General features: G+C 41.9%; 2 protein-coding genes across 2 annotated transcripts; one reads left to right on the top strand and one right to left on the bottom strand.

Moving 5' to 3' along the window:
* Positions 1–1,766: 1,766 nt before the first annotated feature.
* abhd4 (abhydrolase domain containing 4, N-acyl phospholipase B) lies at positions 1,767–14,596 on the bottom strand. Its single transcript, XM_056292831.1, has 8 exons — positions 14,443–14,596; positions 12,476–12,561; positions 12,008–12,112; positions 11,552–11,840; positions 9,669–9,862; positions 9,391–9,502; positions 2,193–2,379; positions 1,767–1,901 (listed from the first exon to the last, which is right to left on the bottom strand). Exons 1-8 carry the CDS (start codon positions 14,490–14,492, stop codon positions 1,812–1,814), a joined length of 1,113 nt encoding a protein of 370 aa, XP_056148806.1. The 5' UTR covers positions 14,493–14,596; the 3' UTR covers positions 1,767–1,811.
* Positions 14,597–15,766: 1,170 nt separating this feature from the next.
* dad1 (defender against cell death 1) lies at positions 15,767–20,636 on the top strand. The gene is made up of 3 exons (XM_056292579.1): positions 15,767–16,108; positions 18,718–18,871; positions 20,407–20,636. Exons 1-2 carry the CDS (start codon positions 15,898–15,900, stop codon positions 18,846–18,848), a joined length of 342 nt encoding a protein of 113 aa, XP_056148554.1. The 5' UTR covers positions 15,767–15,897; the 3' UTR covers positions 18,849–18,871; positions 20,407–20,636.
* Positions 20,637–21,381: the final 745 nt, after the last annotated feature.

Below are 21,381 nucleotides of genomic sequence, written 5' to 3'. Positions count from 1 at the left end.
TGTCCAAAAAGAGACGGTCATCTAACCTCACCCGTACCTGTTTTCAGTCACGCTTTTTTTTAACGCCTGCACTCAAACCACAATGTGAAAAAAAACAAACTATTTGAATATCTTTATAGGAATACGTTGTAGTGGACTTATGGACGTAATTCACCATGACTTGTAGATTGTATTAAATCGACGCGCTCACTTTAAGGGCTCAGGGTGTCGTCATGGTGACGCAGCACCGCGTTGTTGGGCGGGGTTATGAATATGAGGAAATAAACGTCATGTGTTCGTTCGTGTAGTCAGAGAGAAGTTGTTCGTCTATGTTTTTTTCCCCAACTTCCACAATATATCGTATTTATCTATTTGGGTTGTTTATATGTGTATATTTTATTTTTTTGTGCTGTATTGCTAATAAAACAAATACGGAAAGATGTGTTCTTTTTGCATTCTCACAATCCTTGTAGGTTGAATATTTGGAAAAAGGATAAAAACAAACGATGTTATTTGGGGATCAGAGAGAAAACGAGACACGCTGTTCACATTACATCTCTAGTACACAGGCTTCTCGTTTACAATGGACAACCTCCAGTTATTGATTTTAGATCATTTTATCTCAACTGTGTTACGCAAGACAAGACATGCTCAAGTTAAGCTTTCAACATGCTTATGAATGACACATTTAAAGGCTTCTTCTGTTGATTTAAGCTTGATGGCTGACTCTTTCATCAAGTATCGACTAATGGATATACGCAAAGCGGTTCAACTTTGGCCTACATGCAGTCGTGACGTTTACGCCTACAAAATATGAAGTGTGTACTGACCTCTTCTGGTCATGCTATAGAATACATCTCATGTAGCTTTGCCTCCATTGGCCGAGGGGAACACCAAATAAACTGCCAAAGGAATATTTAAAGCTTGTGTCAGCTATTTGTCAACAGTTCAAAGGAAATTAACAAGTCTCAAGTCAACGAAAAAAAAATCCCTGCATACTACTGTGGTAGACAAGCAGATAGATCCGTTTTTGTTTTTTGGTCATAGATACGTGTCTTTTTTATTGATTTCAGATACAAAATAAAGACGGGGTTTGATAAAGTAACTGAGCAGAGGACGAGTCAGAGAAAAAAGGTACAATCAAATGTACATAGTGTTGTGTGGTTTAACTCAGGCACATGTAAGCATGACTCGGACCCTGTACCGTGAGCCCCATGTGCAATAAACAGCAAATGATTTCTTTCACGCACTAACAGCAATTCTTGAATTCAATCGAAATCCTGGAATGACCCATTAATAAATAATACATTTAACCATTTAGCAGTGATAAATGATGAATGAGTAGTAATGCCATGAATAAACAACACATGCCAACTATCAAATGACAATGCATACTTAAAAAAATTATGTTAATAAGTTACACCAGACTTAATGAAAGGCTGAATGGTGTCCCATTTAAATGACTGAGTAGTTAGTTATGCTATAAATCAAAAGCAACACAGTTAAGTGCTTAATTCAGAAAAGAACAGTGAACTAATCATCTTTTAACTCATATGAAACTCCTTTTTGACAGTCAAAAATAACTGTATCAGCCTTATGAACTCATTTTCATTCAGCATGCTGCCAGTGTATGATTCATAGCGTTAAAAATGACATCTAGGAGTTGAATAAAGACTTCAGACCAGTATGAATGAGCCAAAATATAAACTGTTCCCTTCCTAATAAGTGCACAGGGACAAACACACACACACACGTACACACGCGTACACACACACACACACACACACACACACACACACACACACACACACACACACACACACACACACACACTAATCCACAGCGTTACATATATTAACTACCACTTTGTTGAACTCTCCTGGCTGGTCAGCATAGACGTGGTGAGAGGCTTCATTTATCAACTGAAGAGTGAGAATCCGCGGGACATGAAGAAAAAACATAAGGGAAAAGAAGAGAGAGAAATTGAAAACACATTTCAACAAAGTACCAACATCACATTTCCACAAATCCACATGTAATCCTGCCTAGGTTGTGTTTTTGATCAGGTTTCTCTATTGTAAGTGTGAAAGGTAAAAAGCTTGCAATAGATGCAGAAAACGACAGTGCAGTGCAATGCAAAGCTGGTGTAGAGGCAAATTTAGATTGACGTATTGTAAATGGACAGTGTTTCCCTCGACATCTTCTCCACTCACCATCACTCTGGTGTGGCTTTCGTTTCTGATCTGGGCCACTTTGTGCCCGGTGGAGCTGTCCACCCAGGAGCGAGTGCCATAAAGCAAGGTGAGGGGCATGGAGGCCGGCAGCTGGTGAACCCGCTGCACCATGGGCCTCTTGGCCCAGCCCAGGGACTCCGACATGGCCCGGAAGCCCACCTCACCGCTGGAGAGGGGGAACAGAAACGAAGAAGGAATAGTAATGGCTGAAAAACGAAATGCGGAAACGAAGCAAAATTAGAATAAAAGATAAATGATTGCTGGCAAAATGAGGAGGCAACAATTGCAATTCAATTTTCGTTTCACTTTTTGTTTACTTCTGACTTTAAAGGCTTTGCACACCAAGTCTGAATTTTTTGTATGCATCTTTTTTGTATGCACCTTTGCACACCAAGTCTGAATGTTTTTTCGCATCTGTCAAAGATCTTATTGACAGATGTGAAAAAATGCAGAAAATTAAAAAAAAAAGAAAACATTGCTATTCTGTAAATGTACAGGACAAAATGTGAGGTTGTATTTATTTCTTTTAACATGCAAAATTTTAAATTTAAATTTAAAAATGCAGGCCCTGTGATGGCCTGGCAGCCTATCCAGGGTGTCTCCCCGCCTGCTGCCCAGTGACTGCTGGGATAGGCTCCAGCATCCCCGTGACCCTGAGACCAGGATAAGCAGTTTGGATAAAGAATGGATGGATGCAAAAATTTCAGAAGAAAAATTCAGACTCAGTGTGCGAGGGCCTTTAACATCTCCTGTGGCAAGAAACAATAACTGCAGTGTTATTTGTGCATGCCAAATCCCAGAGATTTATTTGATATGAAACAGAGTTATCAGTGCTGTCTGGTCAGCCAGCATCTTCCCACCGCTAAACAGAAGATAACACTTGAACCTGAACTTTAGCTACTGACTTTGAGCTTGGTCAAATTCAATTCAATTTTATTTGCAGAGCACAATCTCATACAAAAGCAGTTCAATGTGCTTTACGTAAAAACAAAGTAAAACAGTAAAAATACAATATACAAACTGAACAAATACGGTGTGTTCATTTAAAAGAATGCTCGACTGAAAAGGAAGGTCTTTAGTTTAGTTTTAAAAGAGAACAGTGTTGGAGCAAGTCTGAGATCAGCAGCAAGTGCTTTGTAAACCAAGAGAAGGGTTTTGAATTGTATTCTGAAAGCAAGAGGTACCCAATGAAGGTTTCGGAGGACTGGAGTTATGTGGTCTGATTTTTGTTTTTGTTTTTTCAGCTTTATTCTAACAGTGACAGTAGAGAGAGACAAGAAAGGCAGTGGAGAGAGAGAGAGAGAGAGGATGACATACAGCAAAGGCCCTGGGCCGGATTTGAACCCAGGCCGCTGCGGTAAGGACTCAGCCTTATGTGGTAGGGGCTTTACCAAGTAAGCCGCCGGGGCACCCCCGTGGTCTGATTGTTTTTGTCCTGGTTAGAATTTGTGTGACTGAGTTCTGTAATCTATGGACTGTTTGGTTTGGAAGACCAGGAAACAGCACTGTGATAGTCCAGCCTGCTCATGACAAATGCATGCATGAGTTTCTCTGAGTCAGACTAGGAGAGAAAAGCTCTGATTTTGGAAATGTTTCTGAGGTGGATGAAGGCAACCTTGGTGATGATCCTTAAAACTGAGTTCATCATCTATGGTTACTCCTAGGTTTTTAATCTGTTCACTTGTTTTTAGTGATCTTGACTTCAGGTACCCACAGACTAGCTGTCTCTGGGCTTTAACCCCCACAACAAGGACCTCAGTTTTCTCCCTGTTCAGCTGAAGGAAGTTTGCTGCCATCCAGTGGTAGATTTCTTCCAAGCAGCTGATTAGGGAGTTTGTGGGTTGGAAGTCATCAGTGGATAGTGAGATGAAAAGCTGCGTATCATCGGCATAATTATGGTAAGTAATGCTATGTTTGCTGACCATATGGCCAAGGGGAAGCATATATAAACTGAAGAGAATAGGACCCAGGATTTGAACCCAGGCCGCTGCGGTAAGGACTCAGCCTTATGTGGTAGGGGCTTTACCAAGTAAGCCGCCGGGGCACCCCCGTGGTCTGATTGTTTTTGTCCTGGTTAGAATTTGTGTGACTGAGTTCTGTAATCTATGGACTGTTTGGTTTGGAAGACCAGGAAACAGCACTGTGATAGTCCAGCCTGCTCATGACAAATGCATGCATGAGTTTCTCTGAGTCAGACTAGGAGAGAAAAGCTCTGATTTTGGAAATGTTTCTGAGGTGGATGAAGGCAACCTTGGTGATGATCCTTAAAACTGAGTTCATCATCTATGGTTACTCCTAGGTTTTTAATCTGTTCACTTGTTTTTAGTGATCTTGACTTCAGGTACCCACAGACTAGTTGTCTCTGGGCTTTAACCCCCACAACAAGGACCTCAGTTTTCTCCCTGTTCAGCTGAAGGAAGTTTGCTGCCATCCAGTGGTAGATTTCTTCCAAGCAGCTGATTAGGGAGTTTGTGGGTTGGAAGTCATCAGTGGATAGTGAGATGAAAAGCTGCGTATCATCGGCATAATTATGGTAAGTAATGCTATGTTTGCTGACCATATGGCCAAGGGGAAGCATATATAAACTGAAGAGAATAGGACCCAGGATGGAGCTCTGAAGGACCCCACACAATAATTCCTGTCTGTTGGACTAGGAGTCACCAAGTGTGACAATGAAATTACGGTTATGCAGGTAGGATTCAAACCACTGGAGACCCGAGCCAGACAGACCCACCCAATTTCTTAGCCGTTCCAGCATAATCCCGTGACCCTTTGTGTCAAATGCAGAGTTTAGGTCAAAGAGTATTAGGACTCGGTTTCTTTTTTTATTGTCACTGTTGATCCTCATGTAATTGACAACTTTTAAAAGAGCAGTTTCTGACACGTGTGGAAGCCAGACTGGAATTTATCATAGATATTACTGTCTGTAAGATAGCAGTTCAGCTGCTGATATACAACCTTCTCAATAATCTTACTCAGGAAGGTGAGGGTGGAGATTGGGGCCTATAGTTATTGAGTACATTTGAGTCCAGGTTGTTCTTTTGTAGAAGTGGTCTAACAGGAGCAGTTTTCATGCAATGGGGAAAGATACCAGTCTGGCGAGAACAGTTTACATATTGACAAGATGTCATCTTTTAAAAAATTAAATACAAATTTAAAAAAGGATGCTGGGAGTGGATCGAGAGGACTGGTAGAGGACCTAAATAGATTTATAGCATCAGTAAGATCTCTGGAGTCTACAGTGGAGAATTGCTTGAGACCGTCAACACGCAATTGTAGAAGTATGTCATAATTAGCAGTAAAGTTAGCAATTGGGATATTGCGCCTGATTTCAAGAATTTTGTCATTGAAAAATGATACAAATTCATTGCATTTGGCAGTTGAGAAAAGTATCACAAGAAACAGCAGCGGAGGGGCCAATGAGTTCATCAGTGGTTGAAAAAAAGGTGTTTTGGATAATTTTTGTGGTCGTTGATAAGAGCTGAAAAATGTTCACCTGTTTCAAGCTTCTGTTGTAATTCTTGAGGGTGTTTTTGAAAATGCCCGGGTCAAGGTGCAGTTTTCATTTTCTCCACCTCCTCTCAGCTTTTCGGCAGTCTCTTCTGAGCTGCTTTATTATCTCGGCATTTCTCCACGGGGCTTTACATTCACTAGAGACTTGTTTAGATCTTAGTGGTGCAGCATTATTGATACTGTCTAACAGAAGTGAATTAAAGCGATTGACCGGATCATCACAGCTGCTGCTCTCAGATAAAGGCAACAAGGAAGACTTTGCACTAATAAAGTAAGTTTGAAAAGACTGCAGGGATGTTTCAGAGATATACTGTTTCTTGACATCTCTACTGGTGATAACTCGATCAGCAGCAACAGTGCAGTGAAGAAAACCCAGTAATGGTCTACAACATCATTGACAGTGCTTACTCTGATATCAGTACCCATGGACATGACAAGGTCGAGTATGTGCCCACGCTGAGGAGTGGCTCCAAAACATGTCGAGTCAGGTCAAATAACTGCAATAGCTCATTAAAACAGACTGTGGTGGAATTAACAAACACGGGGGAACTTTCCATGTCCCTCCATCAATTATTCGAGCCGCTTATCCGAATTCAGGTCGCGGGATGCTGGAGCCTATCCCAGCAGTCACTGGGCGACAGGTGGGGAGACAACCCCGGGGTTTGAACCCAGGACCTTCTTGCTGTGAGGCGACCACACTAACCACTGTGCCACCGTGCCGCCCAGAATTATCGATGTGAATGTTGAAATCACCAGAAATAATCACTTTGGTCTAGTCAATACAGATATTTGATAGCAGATCTGCAAAATCACACATGAATTCAGAGTTGTATTTAGGTGGTTGGTACATTATCAGAAGCAGGACTGACATGTCATATTGTAGACTGCCAGCAAGATGTTCAAAGCTCTCACACTCTCCAAGTGAGAGCTGAAGACCGTTTAAAGAGTCATAAAAAATGACTACACCCCTGCCTTGTTTGCCCTGCGTTGCAATGTGCAGAAAGAAAGTTATAATTGGGGGGGTGAAGCCTCAAGCAGATTAAAGAAATTATTTGTATCTATCCATGTTTCAGCAACACCCATCTCCTCCTCTTAAAAACTCCTTCTACCTACCTTACTCCTCCAAATTTGGCAGCTATACTAAATGTTATATAACATGTAATTTCTTATTTAGGAAAGTCCAACCTGACAGAAAGCATTTAAATAAGAGACTACAAAACCGTTCACGGTTTGATGTTCATGGATCGGATCAGCTATTGTCCGAGATACGTCATCCACAGAAAAACATCAAAAAGCACTTTCAATCTCTGCCAAGCCGTAGCCTGGAGAGGATTATACTTTGGCTGCATGTGTGTGTGTGTCTGTCCATGGCTAATCTCGCAAACTACTGGACCTATCAGCCTAAAACTTTTTGTGCACATTTACAACTGTATGATGAAGAACCTCTTGTGGTTGTGGTGATAAAAAACCATCGAAAAACGTTTGCTCTCACTATCGGCGCTCCCTCTTTTTATCCACTCTAGCTCACCCGACCCAACGATGCTGTCTGCTCTGAGCAAACCGTGCACATGCACGACACATTTGTGATCGAGTCAGATCAGGCAGTGACAGTTCTTCCATCCATTATCCAAGCCGCTTATCCCAATCTGGGTCGTGGGAATGCTGGAGCCTATCCCAGCAGTCATTGGGCAGCAGGCGAGGAGACACCCTGGACAGGCTGTCAGTCTATCACAGGGCCTGTCCATCACAGTCACCATCACAGGGGCACAGATGGGCAAGGATAGTTTCAAAACCGAACCATGATGTATTCTAGCGCGAGTCTTGAAAGCAAGCGAGAAGTGGATTGCATTTCACAAGACAGCAAATCATTCACTGCTGATCCCAGCACTGAACTGGAGGAACATTGGATGAAGCAAAAATAATTCACCTTATTCCTGATATCCTTCTCACACTAAGATGTGTGACTAATTTTGTGTTGTTGTTGTTTTTTTACATGTTGATGATGGTCGCGTGGCTCGGGTCCTGGGCTGTTCCGGTGGCGTCTGGACACCGCTTGGCATCCTGCTCATCATATTCTTTGTGAATTTTATAATTCCATTGTAATTCTGTTTCAATGTTGTATTCTATAAATTGCGTACACACAACATCCTTTGCTCATTGTCCGTCTTGGGAGAGAGAGATCCCTCCTCTGTTGCCCTCTCTGAGGTTTCTTCCTATTTTTTCTCCCCGTTAAAGGTTTTTTTTTTTAGGGATCTGTTCCTTATCCGATGCGAGGGTCTCAGGACAGGATATTGTGTTGCTGTAAAGCCCCTTGAGGCAAATTTGTAATGTGTGATATTGGGCTATACAAACAAAATTGACTTGACTTATTCACCTTGCCGCCATGCAGAACGGCCATAGTCTCCAATGTTAAAACTCTGCTATAAAAATACAATTTCAAGAGTAGGGTTAATTAAAGTCACAGCTGGAAATCATCTCAGTGGCTACAATAAAACATTGTCCATGGCTGAGCTATGTTTTCTTACCACTGTTTTATGAATGGAAGTCAATCAGCAGAGCAGCCTCGATTCATTTTATATCATGAATACTGTGACGGCTAAACACATTTAATGGCTCCCCCCCCCCTTTTCTCCTCAGTTGTACCCGGCCAATTATCCCACTTTTCTGAGCCTTACTTGTCGCTGCTCCACCCCCTTTGCCGATCCGGGGAGGGCTGCAGACTACCATATCTCCTCTGATACATGTGGAGTCATCAGCCACTTCTTTCCACCTGATAGTGAGGAGTTTCACTAGGGGGACGTAGCGCATAGGAGGATCACACTATTCCCTCCAGCCCCCCCCCGGAAGAGGCGCCCTAACCGACCACAGGAGGCGCCAGTGCAGCAACTCACAACCGGCTTTCCACCCGCAGACAAGGCCAATTGTGTCTATAGGGATGCTCAACCAAGCTGGAGGTAACATGGGGATTCGAACCGGCGATCCCCGTGTTGGTAGGAAATGGAATAGACCGCTATGCTACCCAGATACCCCCCACATTTGACATCTTTTAATAAGGACTTTGAAATAGCTTGATCTTTGAAATTTCATGTCAGACTTGGTTGCTTTCGTACAAAGGTCCACCCTGAGGCGTCTCCTTCAAGACTGCCGGCCGGAGAGATGCAGTCGGCGAACGCATGTAGTACACGGGTGGGTGTTTCAACTAAAATAGGGATCGATTGGCCACTAAATTCGGAGAAAAAGGGAAAAAATCAGAAATAAAAAAAAATAAAAGGTCCACCCTGGAGGCTGTGCATCCACAGACTGACAGGCAAAACGTTTTCATTAGATGGATTTTTTAGCTCGATCACTGCATATTAACAACTTTTTCTTCCATATTTCCCTTTCAATCGACTTGGGTGCTGTGCAGTCTTATAATGGCAGGAAAAACACTGGTTTTTCTGTCCACGTGTGTGTGTATTTCTCTTCTCCCAGTAGGCGAAAAAAAGTTTTTGTCACCAAGTCCGAGAAGGGGAGATAGTATGTACGCCTGGCAGAGATCTGTATTCTACTGAGTGCACTCCTCTAGCCTTTGCATGCAAATCTTCAGCATTGTAGCTTTAATTGTTGTAAGTTACAACAGTTTTCGATTCCGGTGTCCACCGCAGCTTTTTCGAGTCAGACCTACCTGGGGCTCTGAGCATTACAGTGGTAGATGTACTGGGTCATGGTATCATCGTCAAACAGGTCTTCAAATTTCCTCTTAAAATCTGGACGGAATCGGTTCACCAAGCCCGGACCTGTACAAATAAATACATGGTGTATATAAATACACAGTTTCTTCCGGTTTTTTTTTCAGCTTCAGTACTGTGAGGACGCGAGGCAATAGCATTATTTTGCATAGCATGTGGCACAGATTTAAACAGACACCACTATAAAGGGATTTGTAATGCCTTCATGTCTCACCCCATGGGCCTGCTGCTCTAATAACCGCCAGCGGATTAAACAGGGAGACCACCGCCACTATTGCCTTCACCCAGCGAGGAGGAGGAGGCTTCTTCATCACCTCTGTGCCCTGGCCTTGACCTTCCTGAATCTGAGCTCCTGGCTGGGGTCGGTCTGGAAATCCCCATGGATCTACCAGGATAAGGTGAGTTACTCTGAAAGGAGAAGAAAAAAGATGATCTGATATCAGATATTTATGTTTTTTTTTTCATTTGGTAGGTGTGTTAGTGAATATCCTGATGTGATGATTAAACATAGAGTCATAAAATTGATGATCCTTAGATCATGGTCCTTATTTCCAGAACAAGATTTCCATCCTACAATTATGCAATCACTGATAGGAATTGTTTTTTGAGTTTTCACTATTGTCCCCCTCCTGGAGAAGCAATGCTGATTGGTTGTTTAGCTGATCAAACATGTGGAATAGGGGGACCAGTGGCAGCTATAAATGTAGAGCAAAAACCCTGTGCTCTTGTCATTCACAGATCATCCAAAGGACAGCGTTATTATAAGCGGTTCTTTTTCTTTCTTTCTTTTTTGAATTTTCTTCATTTTTTTCCTTTTTGGCATTTCCAATTCCCTGTTCTCCTGAAGTCCTTCCATTTCATTGTCCCCTATGGTGGTTGAGGGACAGTGTAGACCACCCTGTATCCTCCAATACAAAGTCACTGATCACCTCTTTTCTTTTCCTTTTTGTCCTACAATTTCTCAACATGTCTCCATAAGTTTTTCTAAAAGAACCTAAAACACTTTATCACATTAATCCTTCTAATCAAAGGGCATACATAAGGCTAAGCCAATGAAGAATCAGCATACAAAAACTATCTTTTGAGGTAGCTGGTTGGACGAGTGAAAAGGGCCGCTTCCAATTGGAGATTGTGTTGGCAACCATCTGCATATCTGAAGTGCCCCTGAGTAAGATCCAGAATTCTTACTGATGGCCTACCCTGTGCTCTGATGGGACACACTACTTTTATACCATTTCACCCAAGGGTTAACATTAGGTTAAGATAAGGGTCGAAGGAAATTTTCACTGATGGTTTTATGCATGTGCAATCAGTACTGATAAGTAATGTAGAGGATTGAAGCAATAAAGTTGTCACTGTGTCTTATATTGATGAAGAAATCAGTGTTCTCCTGCTCACAGTCTTTCCCACAGCGCCTACATGTACCAGAATGCATTGCTGCACGCAAGCTTCGGTATCATTGTCCATAAAATCCTCTGCGCTAGTGTTGTGGGGTGTCATTTCCCACCATCGGAAAGGTAGTTTAGCCAAGAGAACAAGGATGTGTTTTTTGAACAGTGTCTTTAGAGTAGATTACAGTATTAGAAACACTGCTAGGCTGTAGTTTTTCCGGCCGCCAAATGATGTCACGATACGTCACGTGGCCAGAGAACCCCCCCCCAAAAAACAAACCATCTTGCTGACGCTCCAGAGATTCAGAAATATTCCTGAAAAACTGCAAGTGTTTGTCATGTCATGTGCTATCCCTGTCGCAGATAGACAGAGATAAGGTTGAAAATCTGTGAATTTTCCTTTTAAAGTTGGGTCAAGATTAAGGTCAAGGTCGGGGTTAAAGCTAAATTAAGATTAGGGTCTAGGTTGGGGTTAAGGGTTAAAGCTAGGTTAAGATTAGGTATAAATTTGGGTTAGTGCTAAATTTAAGGCCAGGGTCGGGGTATGGGTTAAGGTTAAAAAAGACAGTCAGAAATGGTTATGGTGGAATTATCTGGGTGAAATGGGACAGGAAGGCCCATGCTCCGGTGGCCCCATTAGGTGGTGATAAGTGTAAAGCGATTTTTCTCAGTGGAGGCTGATAAAGTGTCACGTTATCGCCATTACCTTGCAGGGTACTGGATGGCATAGGAGGTAGCTAGATAACCTCCGAGACTATGTCCCAGTAGGATCATGTTTTCCAGGCCTACCGACTTTCTCCACAGCTCGATAGAGTTCACAAACTGTTCTTCCGCCATAGCTGGGTCTGTGGAGAAAGAAGGCCTGGAGCTCCGGCCAAAACCCAGGAGGTCAAAGGCATATACTGGCCGGGAATAACTCAGTGCATCGAGGTTCCTGATCCACAGGCCTACACCTCCTCCAAAGCCATGGACCATCACCAGGGGAGTCTTAGGAGCTGATGATGAGGGGAGGGATGAAGAGGTGTTCAAAAGTTTAGAGACAGACAGCAATGCTAAGTTACACAGGAGGTATTCAGGACTGAATAACACACACACACACATACCTAACTGGAGAGCAATAAGAAACACTTTGCTAGTAAAAGAGACTGAGGGAGGCCAGTACCTTGTTTGGAAGGTTTGCGAATCGACTTGTTGGTAAGGGTGAGAGTCCATATGCGGTCTTGGTTGGGGAGAGTCACAAACCTGGCCCAAAGGTCATTCTGGATACCTTAAAAAGAAGTAGACAAACAGCTCAAACAGTTATCATATGAATAGTGAGGCTCTATTTGAGTCACTGTAAATATTTCGGACGACATAACAGTTGCTGTTCGAGAGAGTCTGAACCAAGAAGTGGAGGGGCTACTTTACATAGCAATCTTATTCTTTTCTCAGTCCACCACTGTGATATATACCTAAATTCAATGCACCTAATAGTTCCACAAGTTATTGCCTTGTGCAAAAAACAAACAATCTAAACAGCCTTCCTAATGCATGGCATGTTCATGAAATGCATTAATTCAACCTAAACAGCTTGGCTGCAGGTGAAAATATATCTCAGAAATCTTTCATGTTAGAGAAAGGAGCTTCATACAGGTGAGGATCTTTGCTTCTGTGCTTTTCAAAAGAGACATGGAGGTTGGACGCCACGAGGGCCACCAGTCCCAAATGGAACCTGGCCTAGAGAGAGAGAGAGAGAGAGAGAGAGAGAGAGAGAGAGAGAGAGAGAGAGAGAGAGAGAGAGAGAGAGAGAGAGAGAGAGAGAGAGAGAGAGAGAGAGAGAGAGAGAGAGAGAGAGAGAGAGAGAGAGAGAGAGAGAGAGAGAGAGAGAGAGAGAGAGAGAGAGAGAGAGAGAGAGAGAGAGAGAGAGAGCCACATCATACAGCATAGTAGATATACTGTCTTTAAAGACTATAGCAAATGAATATGGCTTATCTGCGCCAGTTTCTAACACAGATATAGGGGAAAAGGTAAAGAAGCAGCGTTATCACTATTTGCATGGCACACAAGCAGTACACACCCTCGAGTCTCACATTTCACTGAAATAATCTTTTGCAATCTCACGGACGGTCTCGTTCAACAAAAGGAAGTGTTTCCCCTGAACTACTGGCACACGGTGTGTGTGGCGGGGCGGGCATAATACTTGTACGACAGAGCCCAGTCGGGTGAAAATCAGCAAACAATTTGAATTTGCCAAGTCACTCATGATAACTGGCTTCCCACGGACCATCACTCATTGCTTCCTTTCTCTTCAATGAGCAACTGTGAGATAATCAACAACTGTCGGATCTCGCCTATCAAGGAAATCCTGTGAAGAGCTGGACTAACATGCAATATAAAGTGTAATATCAATAATAATAATAATAATCATCAACTTTAATTATATATCACTTTTCTAAAAATCTAATTAAAAAGTGCATTACATACCATCCTGAAACAAATACAGCAAATATTAGCAAAATATGGCAAAAAGAAAAGAAAATCTCAGATAGAGAAGGGAATATAATTTGAGAGGAAATTAAACTTCCAAGTAATTTATGTGTTGGTACAACTTGGAAGAGCATGGGCATTTCAATCTGCAGGGTAACGGTCTGAGCACGGGACTCAAACAAAATAAATACATTACACAGTTCAATAAGAAGTACAAGGGACTGATTATCAAGAGATACAGGGGCGATTAAGAGTTAACTGTTATCGCTAAACATTTTTACTACCCCCCCTTTTTCTTTCTATGACACCGAGTGGATATTTGGGTTGTACGTAGCATTGAGATCTGTTTACTCTTGGTACATGACATTGGGATGTGTTTTTCTTTTTCTTCTTTTTTTTCCTCTTTCTGTCACGTGTTTTTGATGTGTTTTTTTTCTCTCTTCTTGTTCACAGTAGAGTTTGTACTGTGGAGCACAACTTACACTGACTTTAACCTATACAGTACAGTGGGAATTGAGTTTGTAATGTACAGTAGCTGGATTAATTTAAGAGTTGGTGAGAAGGGATAGGAAAAAATAAGTGTACACTTCCTCCTACTTTTCCAACATGTAAAAAAATAATCTGACGCATAGGGAGATTTGTTCGTTGAGTTTGATGGGCGGACTTGTTGATCACTTCCGATTATTGGCAATGGCTTATCTGTGTGTTACATTCTGCTTATTTACATGTTCGAAACAAATAAATCATTCATTCATTCAAATATAGCTATGCAGTAAAAGAACAATAAATAAAAGCAACAAAAAAACAAACATAAGGAACAAAAAAATCGAATAGACGGTTATAGAAAAAGAGGTTTATAATATTTTCAAATAATATTAAAATCGCAAGTTCTCAACATCTCAAATTACACAACAATCCAGATACTACATACAGTCCATAGTAGAGCCAAAACTGTATTGATAGAGACTGGCAAAAAGTCAGATGTTGCCATACACACCAGGCGGAGGGAATAAACACCATGTGAGAGAAGTAGAAACTCAGATAGAAACTCTTAAACTGACGTTAAAACTCTTTAAATAACAATATATGTAGCAGGTTGGTTAACAAGGTGTATACGGATCTTTCACTTACTCTCGCTCAGATTCGTCTTGCATCGGGGTGCTGGTAGCTGCTGGATCCATGGATTAACATATTCCAAATATTAAAATCACGGGTAAAATACTTTAATATTGATTAAGAATTATACAATTTGATCCCAAAATGACTGGCTAGAATTAGGCACCACACCGGGCACCTCTTGTTTTGTAACATTTGTAACTCGTACATTCCGACATCAGCTGATTGAAATGTGGGCGGAGATTCATCCCGAGAGCGAGCCGGACGGTATTCTTTGTAGCACCAATCCCACTTCCGTTCCGTGCTGTCTTTTTTTTATATGGAAATTATTTCCAATATGCGACAATACAAACACTTTGCATTCATTACACAACATAGTAAAGCGACAAAAAGCACAAGAACAAAAAACTAATACTACTAGTAGTAAAATAGTAGTAGTAAGAACGAAAGAGAACATACAATGAAGTATTGTATAGACTTGACTGAATATCAATCAGTCAAATCATACTTTATTCAGACACATAGGTCCAGATAAAAAAAAACTCAACAAAAATACAACACAAGACAACAACACAAAAAAATAGAAAATAAATAATTATTCACATTAATTAATAATACATAATTTAAGGCTTCACAATGCTCAAGAGTTGTCGTTGCTTTAAAGTTCTGTATTCCAGGACTGGCATTGGTGAAACGCATCAGCTCAGTCTTAAAGTGATTAGAATTGGGATTATTCCTATTCCACCTGCATTTCAATCAATCAATCAACCAATCAAGTTGCGTTTTATATAGCGCTTTTCTCGCTGCAACAGCCACTCAAGGCCTTTTCTATGTATGTTACAAAACCCTGGAACATAACGTTGCTTCTGGTCTACGCCCCCTTCATAGAAAAAACAATGTGATTCTTCCGTTTTCCTCCCAATCCAGCTCTTTCCGTGCTATATTCACGAATAAAATTTAACTGAATTAGTAAAGTCAGGGAACTGATCATAAAGTGATCTGGATTGGATTCATAAATGACAGTATAGTAGTTCAGGGATTAATGATGAGTTGATTGTCATGTCAAGTCGTTCATCTATAAAAACACATTAAAAAAAAACAAAAAACAACCAACGTTAAACAATGTGATGTACAATAAAAAAACAACGTCAGAACCAACAGGTGTGTGTATATATATATATATATATATATATATATATATACACACACACACACACACACACACTATTATCTGACTGTACTTTGACTCTCACCCCTGAGCCTTAGGTGGCAGTAATGTGTTTAGAAGCCGGATGCCAACCGCCATTACACTGCTCGAAAAAGAAGTTAAAAGTTCCGGTCCGTGTGGACACGTCATTGATTCGAACAAGGAAGGCGACCGGGCAGGAAAATATATTGACCAAAAAAAAATTTTTTTTCTTTTTTTTTTACAATTTACACCGTAAATTTCAGCGTAATCACAAACGAACCATGTCGAACTCGGTTATATCGGTTATTTCTCGGTTCCTGGAGGAATACGCCACCACGACGCCCAATAAGCTAAAAGTAGTAGATGCCTATTTGCTGTACATCCTGCTAACCGGGGCGCTGCAGTTCCTCTACTGTCTCCTCGTAGGCACCTTCCCCTTCAACAGCTTCTTATCAGGCTTTATCTCCTGTGTGGGCTCTTTCATACTCGCAGGTAATTGTTGTGTTTTGATGAAGGCGTAGGTGATTTGTTGAAAAAATAATCGAGATCTGACCCCCCTCCCCCCCGGATTATTCAAACTCATGCTAATGCAAACTGCCAGTCTAGTTTTCTGTCCATGCATGGTCGTGTTGACCGGTAAATGAATGCAGTTGATGCTTTGCAAGTGTAAATGAATGCAAGTGTAATTTGTCTTTTTTCTTTAGTATTAGTTTTTATTTATTCAGAATGTCTAACCAGGAAAAAGAACAGACTAATGGTACGTATAGTTGTACCAGCTTTTCAAGTAAGATTAGCATAGGTGTGCTGCTGGTCGAAAAGAACTCTGCACCTATTGACCCTGTTAACGTTTACTAAAAATAAAAGATAGATATAATGCAATTTGCAATTACATGTCATGCCATCTTAATCAAATACAGTAATCACTTGCGGTAATTGGTACCTTGTTTCTCCCTGAAAGCTAGAAATCAACAGAACAATGACTGATATCAGTAAGACTTAGCAGATGGTTTGAATAATTTAAGAAAGTTGAAATTATCAAAAAGTTGATGTTCCTGATAGACAGGAAGCCCATATGGGAAAAAATACATGCACTGCACAGCTAAATTTCTCTGTCGGAGAGAAATTTGTGCATGTATAAAAAAAAAGTGTATGAATCACATTGCTCTTCTAAACCATAGTAAGGTCACATTATTTAAAGTGAGATTTTTTGGAAAGAAAAGTGTGTGCTGGATAATAATAATAAGCCATCCATCCATCCATTATCCGATCCGCTTATCCTGCTCTCAGGGTCGCAGGGATGCTGTAGCCTATCCCAGCAGTCATTGGGCGGCAGGCGGGGAGACACCCTGGAAAGGCCGCCCGGCCATCGCACAGGGCTGACACACACACACACACACACACACACACACACACACACACACACACACACACACACACACATTCATACCTTGGGACAATTTAGTACGGCCGATTCACCTGACCTACATGTCTTTGGACTGTGGGAGGAAACCGGAGCACCCGGAGGAAACCCACGCAGATACGAGGAGAACATGCAATCTCCACACAAAGGACGACCTGGGACAACCCTCAAGGTTGGACTACCCCGGGGCTCAAACCCAGAACCTTCTTGCTTTGAGGCGACTGCACTAACCACTGTGCCACTGTGCCGCCCCATAATAATAATCATTACATTTATATAGCGCTCTTCTAGACACCCAAAGCACTTCACATTGAAGGGGGTAACTCACCTCAACCACCACCGATGTCTGATCAATGTCAACGATCAAAATCTGAGGTAGAGTGGGTCATCTGGTAACTGGAGGGTTGTCGGTTTGATCCTCAGCTCCACCTTGCAAAAATGTCGGTGCCTTTGAGCAGGACACCTAACCCCCAACTGCCCCCTATGAGCTGGTTGTTACTTGGCATTAGGGCTGTGCGATATAACCTAAATCTCATATCCCGATAACGATGATATAGCACATTTTATGTAAATTCAATGAATAAATGGTTTCTGGTCCCCCCCAGCGTGTGCATGTGGAGAGGCAGCCCTATCCTCACTGAACAACAGAGAGCACGATAAATGAAAGCAAAAAGCAGTAGAAACTATCAAACTGAGCTAAAATGAAATGAGTGCACATAAATTAGGTCAATAACATAAATATATAGTCTTTACTGCATTTTGCTGTCCCCCCCCCCCCCCCTTTCTCCCCAATTGTATCCTATCCGGCCAATTACCCGAGTCTTCTGAGCCATCCTGGTAGCTGCTCCACCCCCTCTGCCAACCCGGGAGGGCTGCAGACTACCACATGCCTCCTCCGAATCCGATACATGTGGAGTCGCCAGCTGCTTCTTTTCACCTGACAGTGAGGAGTTTCGCCAGGGAGACGTAGCACGTGGGAGGATCATGCTACCCCCCCCCCAGTTCCCCCTCCCCCCTGAACAGGCGCCCCGACTGACCAGAGGAGGCAGCGACCAGGATACATACCCACATCTGGCTTCCCACCCGCAGACATGGCCAATTGTGTCTTTAGGGACACCCGACCAAGCTGGAGGTAACATGGGGATTTGAACCGGCAATCCCTGTATTGGTAGGCAACAGAATAGACCGCTAAGCTAGCTGGATGCCCTTGCTGTCATTTATGGTCGTGTCAGTTTCTCGTCTCCTCTCCTGTGCTCTCTGTTTCACCACGGGCGGGACTCGGCCCCTCCCCACACGGAGCTCAGCGGAGCGGAGGAGAGACAGACGGGTGGAAAGTTGAAGAGTTGACAACAACCAATAAGAGTAATTTAATAATGTAATCCGCAAAAAATGGACAGACTCCAAAGAATGAAAAATATTGATGAGTGATTTGTGACACAACCAAATAAACGATAGAGCATGATATGAAACGATTAAGGTTTTTCTCTTGTCACACAATATCTATATTGTCGTATTCCACAGCCCTACCTTGCATGGTTGACACCGCGACATGTGTGTGTGCGCATGGGTGAATGTGAGGCGTTCATTGATTGTAAAGCACTTCGAGTGGATGTTGGCAGCTAGAAAAGCACCATATTAATGCAATCTAGCAATCCATTTACTTTTCTTTTCTTTTCGGCAGTTTGTCTTCGTATCCAGATCAACCCACAGAACAAAGGAGACTTCCTGTCCATCTCACCAGAAAGGGCCTTTGCTGACTTCCTCTTCGCACACACGGTTCTACATCTTGTTGTGATGAACTTCATTGGTTGAAACAGCTGTGCATCTCACCCATGGTATCTCTCTCCCCAAATGTTTGTCATTTGTATTTGTATCTTTTGAGAAGCTTTTTAAGCTGTCGATACATGGTCTAGTGTAACAGGTTACAGATATTTCATTAGGCATTATAATTAACATGTCAAGATGGTTTTTTTTAGATCAAGTTAGCCTACTCTACATTGGTAGCTAACAGTTTAGTTCTTTACTTGTTCCACCATGCGACTGTGCTCAGAAATACCCTTATTCATATTCATTGACTAAAAGCTATTCTTACCTAAACTTTCTCTGTTAGTGAATTCTACCATTTTAACCCTGTCACCCACAGGTAAAATTTTGGTGTCCAGTCACAGATTATCAGTAGATTCAATCATATTAAGATAATCTTCAGAATTGGTTTTGTAAATCAATGCCCCGAAACCATATTGGGTCGAGGTCTCGTGAAATATAAATACACAAATTTTCATAAGAATAATGTATTTCACCTCCTGAAAAATACAATTTCTTAATTGACATTCTGCTTCTGCAGGGCCGAACGAACAAAAATGTCCAGTAAAATGGGAGCAAAATTGAGAGAAGATGAGTGATCATCTTCCACCAAATTGAAACTAGCTAAAATATATCAACGTCTACATTCTTTTAAAAATGCATTTTTAAGTTGCTAAATGTTCTTTTCTTTCAATATGGTTTGCAGCCTAGTGTAAGGAACATCAGGTTACAAATATTTAATTAGGTATTGTGATTAAGATGTCAAGATGTTTTTTCCTTTATTATGTATTTATTTATTTTCTTTATGTATTTTATTTTTGCATTTTTAGAAGAATGTGCATGGCCATGATTGGTTGTTAGTGAAAGTAGTTTCCCTCCCCTCACAGAATCCCAGCTGGCAGTCCCGTTTCATTCAGATACACATCAAATCACGGAAATTAGCAGTGCTGTAAATGCCGTTTCATGGGACCAATAAGTAGAAATGACGCTCAATTTAAAACTTCTTCCATAGTCCTTTTCTGGTATGTGTCTGGCTAGTCCATGTCTGTGATCACAACTCTCTCAAAGGCAGAAATCAGAACTAAGACTATGTTGGGCAGTCATCAGGTGTTAGGTCCTATAGGTCCTGAGGTGCTCCGTAAGAGAGACTCTGATTTTTGTGGGTGCAATCTGTTTGTGTGCATAGTTAAACAAGTTCTATGGCTGTGTTGTCAGTTCTTCACCAAAATTGGTACTTGTATTCGTTGTAAATCCACATGGCTGCCCTACTTCACATTTGCTGTCTTTAAGTTATTTTCTTTGGCACAATTTAAACCATTACACAAATAGCACTGTACATTTTGAGGAAAAAATGGGTCTTGAACAAAAATAAGCCATTTTCGGTTAAAGGAATAGCACACAGGAATCACTGAATTGAGTTATGTTGTCTGCTTTAAGTTGCAGAACAGAATGTGGTGAAACCTTGTCCATGCCCCGCGGTGCACTTTAGCACAGTAGTCAGTTCATCATTGTTACTTTCACAACTTGAAGGTCACTGACCCTAGCCATCTTTTTTTGTCTCTTGCAGATGAACAGACAAGAAGTTATCGAAGCGCCCCTTCAACTCAGTAAACCATGTCCTGCTGTGTGCCATTGAATTTGAGATAATCCCCACCATTCTCAAAGAGCTACCACTTATTAAATGTGACCCTGTAAAGGTTTCCGACAGATTTTGGTTCATTCTTATTTCTACTCTTTTTGACTATTCAAACTGTAAAGCATTCCCTTTCACTGAAAATAAAAGCAACTGAGACGGTACCCCTTGAATAATTTCATTTTTGCCAGAAGAGAATCCGTGCAAAGTATGACTGGAGGGTAATCATTACATTTGGTTTGCCAAAAAATGTTCTCGATGACACACCGTTACATGTGAGAAGGATGATATATTAGCAGCTGTGCTACTAGAAAGAACATTTCTAAATTTTAAGTTTTGCTCGTGTTCTCTACCCTAGCTTGTGTCTGCAATTTCGTAATATTTGTAATGAGTAGAGACTGTTAATTGTTTTGCAGGAAGAATCAGGAACAGTTGTCGAAACGGAATATCATTTCCCCAGCCCACAGCAGTGCCATACAAAGACAAAAACATATATCCAAAAACTGCAAGAACACACATATCCAAACTACAAAAAAAAAATCACTGTCCAAGAGAACGAACACCAGCCAGTATGACTGTCAGAATTGCCAGTCTGCATAGGCTAGCAGTAGCTTAGCCTGCCCCGCTTCCGCGTCCTGTCAGACCGCCCTCAGTGTCTCCTCATCGGGTGCAGCTCTGGGCAGGGCCATGTTCCCTGGGCCCCCCAGACACAGCAGACCAGGCTCCCCCAGCCAATCCAACGCCAGCCCCCCTAGCCAGACACCTTCGACACACCTCCCTGCCCTCCACACGACGACACTAAAACCACAGTCAACGCTAGGCAAGGGAGGCGCCGCCAGACTGCCCTCGGTGTTATCGGAACTGCTAGTCTGCATGGGCTAGCAGTTAGCTTAGCCTGCCCCGCTTCCG

Source organism: Lampris incognitus, chromosome 14, assembly GCF_029633865.1.
Source record: "Lampris incognitus isolate fLamInc1 chromosome 14, fLamInc1.hap2, whole genome shotgun sequence".
NCBI lineage: Eukaryota > Metazoa > Chordata > Actinopteri > Lampriformes > Lampridae > Lampris > Lampris incognitus.
This window is presented reverse-complemented; position numbering and strand designations above follow the sequence as displayed.

Coding starts and splice junctions, on each gene's coding strand:
- dad1 (XM_056292579.1), top strand. CDS start 15,898: ATGTCGAACTCGGTTATATCGGTTATTTCTCGGTTCCTGGAGGAATAC. Junction 16,109..18,717: donor GGGCTCTTTCATACTCGCAG/GTAATTGTTGTG, acceptor TCTTTTCGGCAG/TTTGTCTTCGTATCCAGATC.
- abhd4 (XM_056292831.1), bottom strand. CDS start 14,492: ATGGATCCAGCAGCTACCAGCACCCCGATGCAAGACGAATCTGAGCGA. Junction 9,503..9,668: donor TAGAGCAGCAGGCCCATGGG/GTGAGACATGAA, acceptor TTATTTGTACAG/GTCCGGGCTTGGTGAACCGA. Junction 1,902..2,192: donor AAAGCCACACCAGAGTGATG/GTGAGTGGAGAA, acceptor CTCACTCTTCAG/TTGATAAATGAAGCCTCTCA.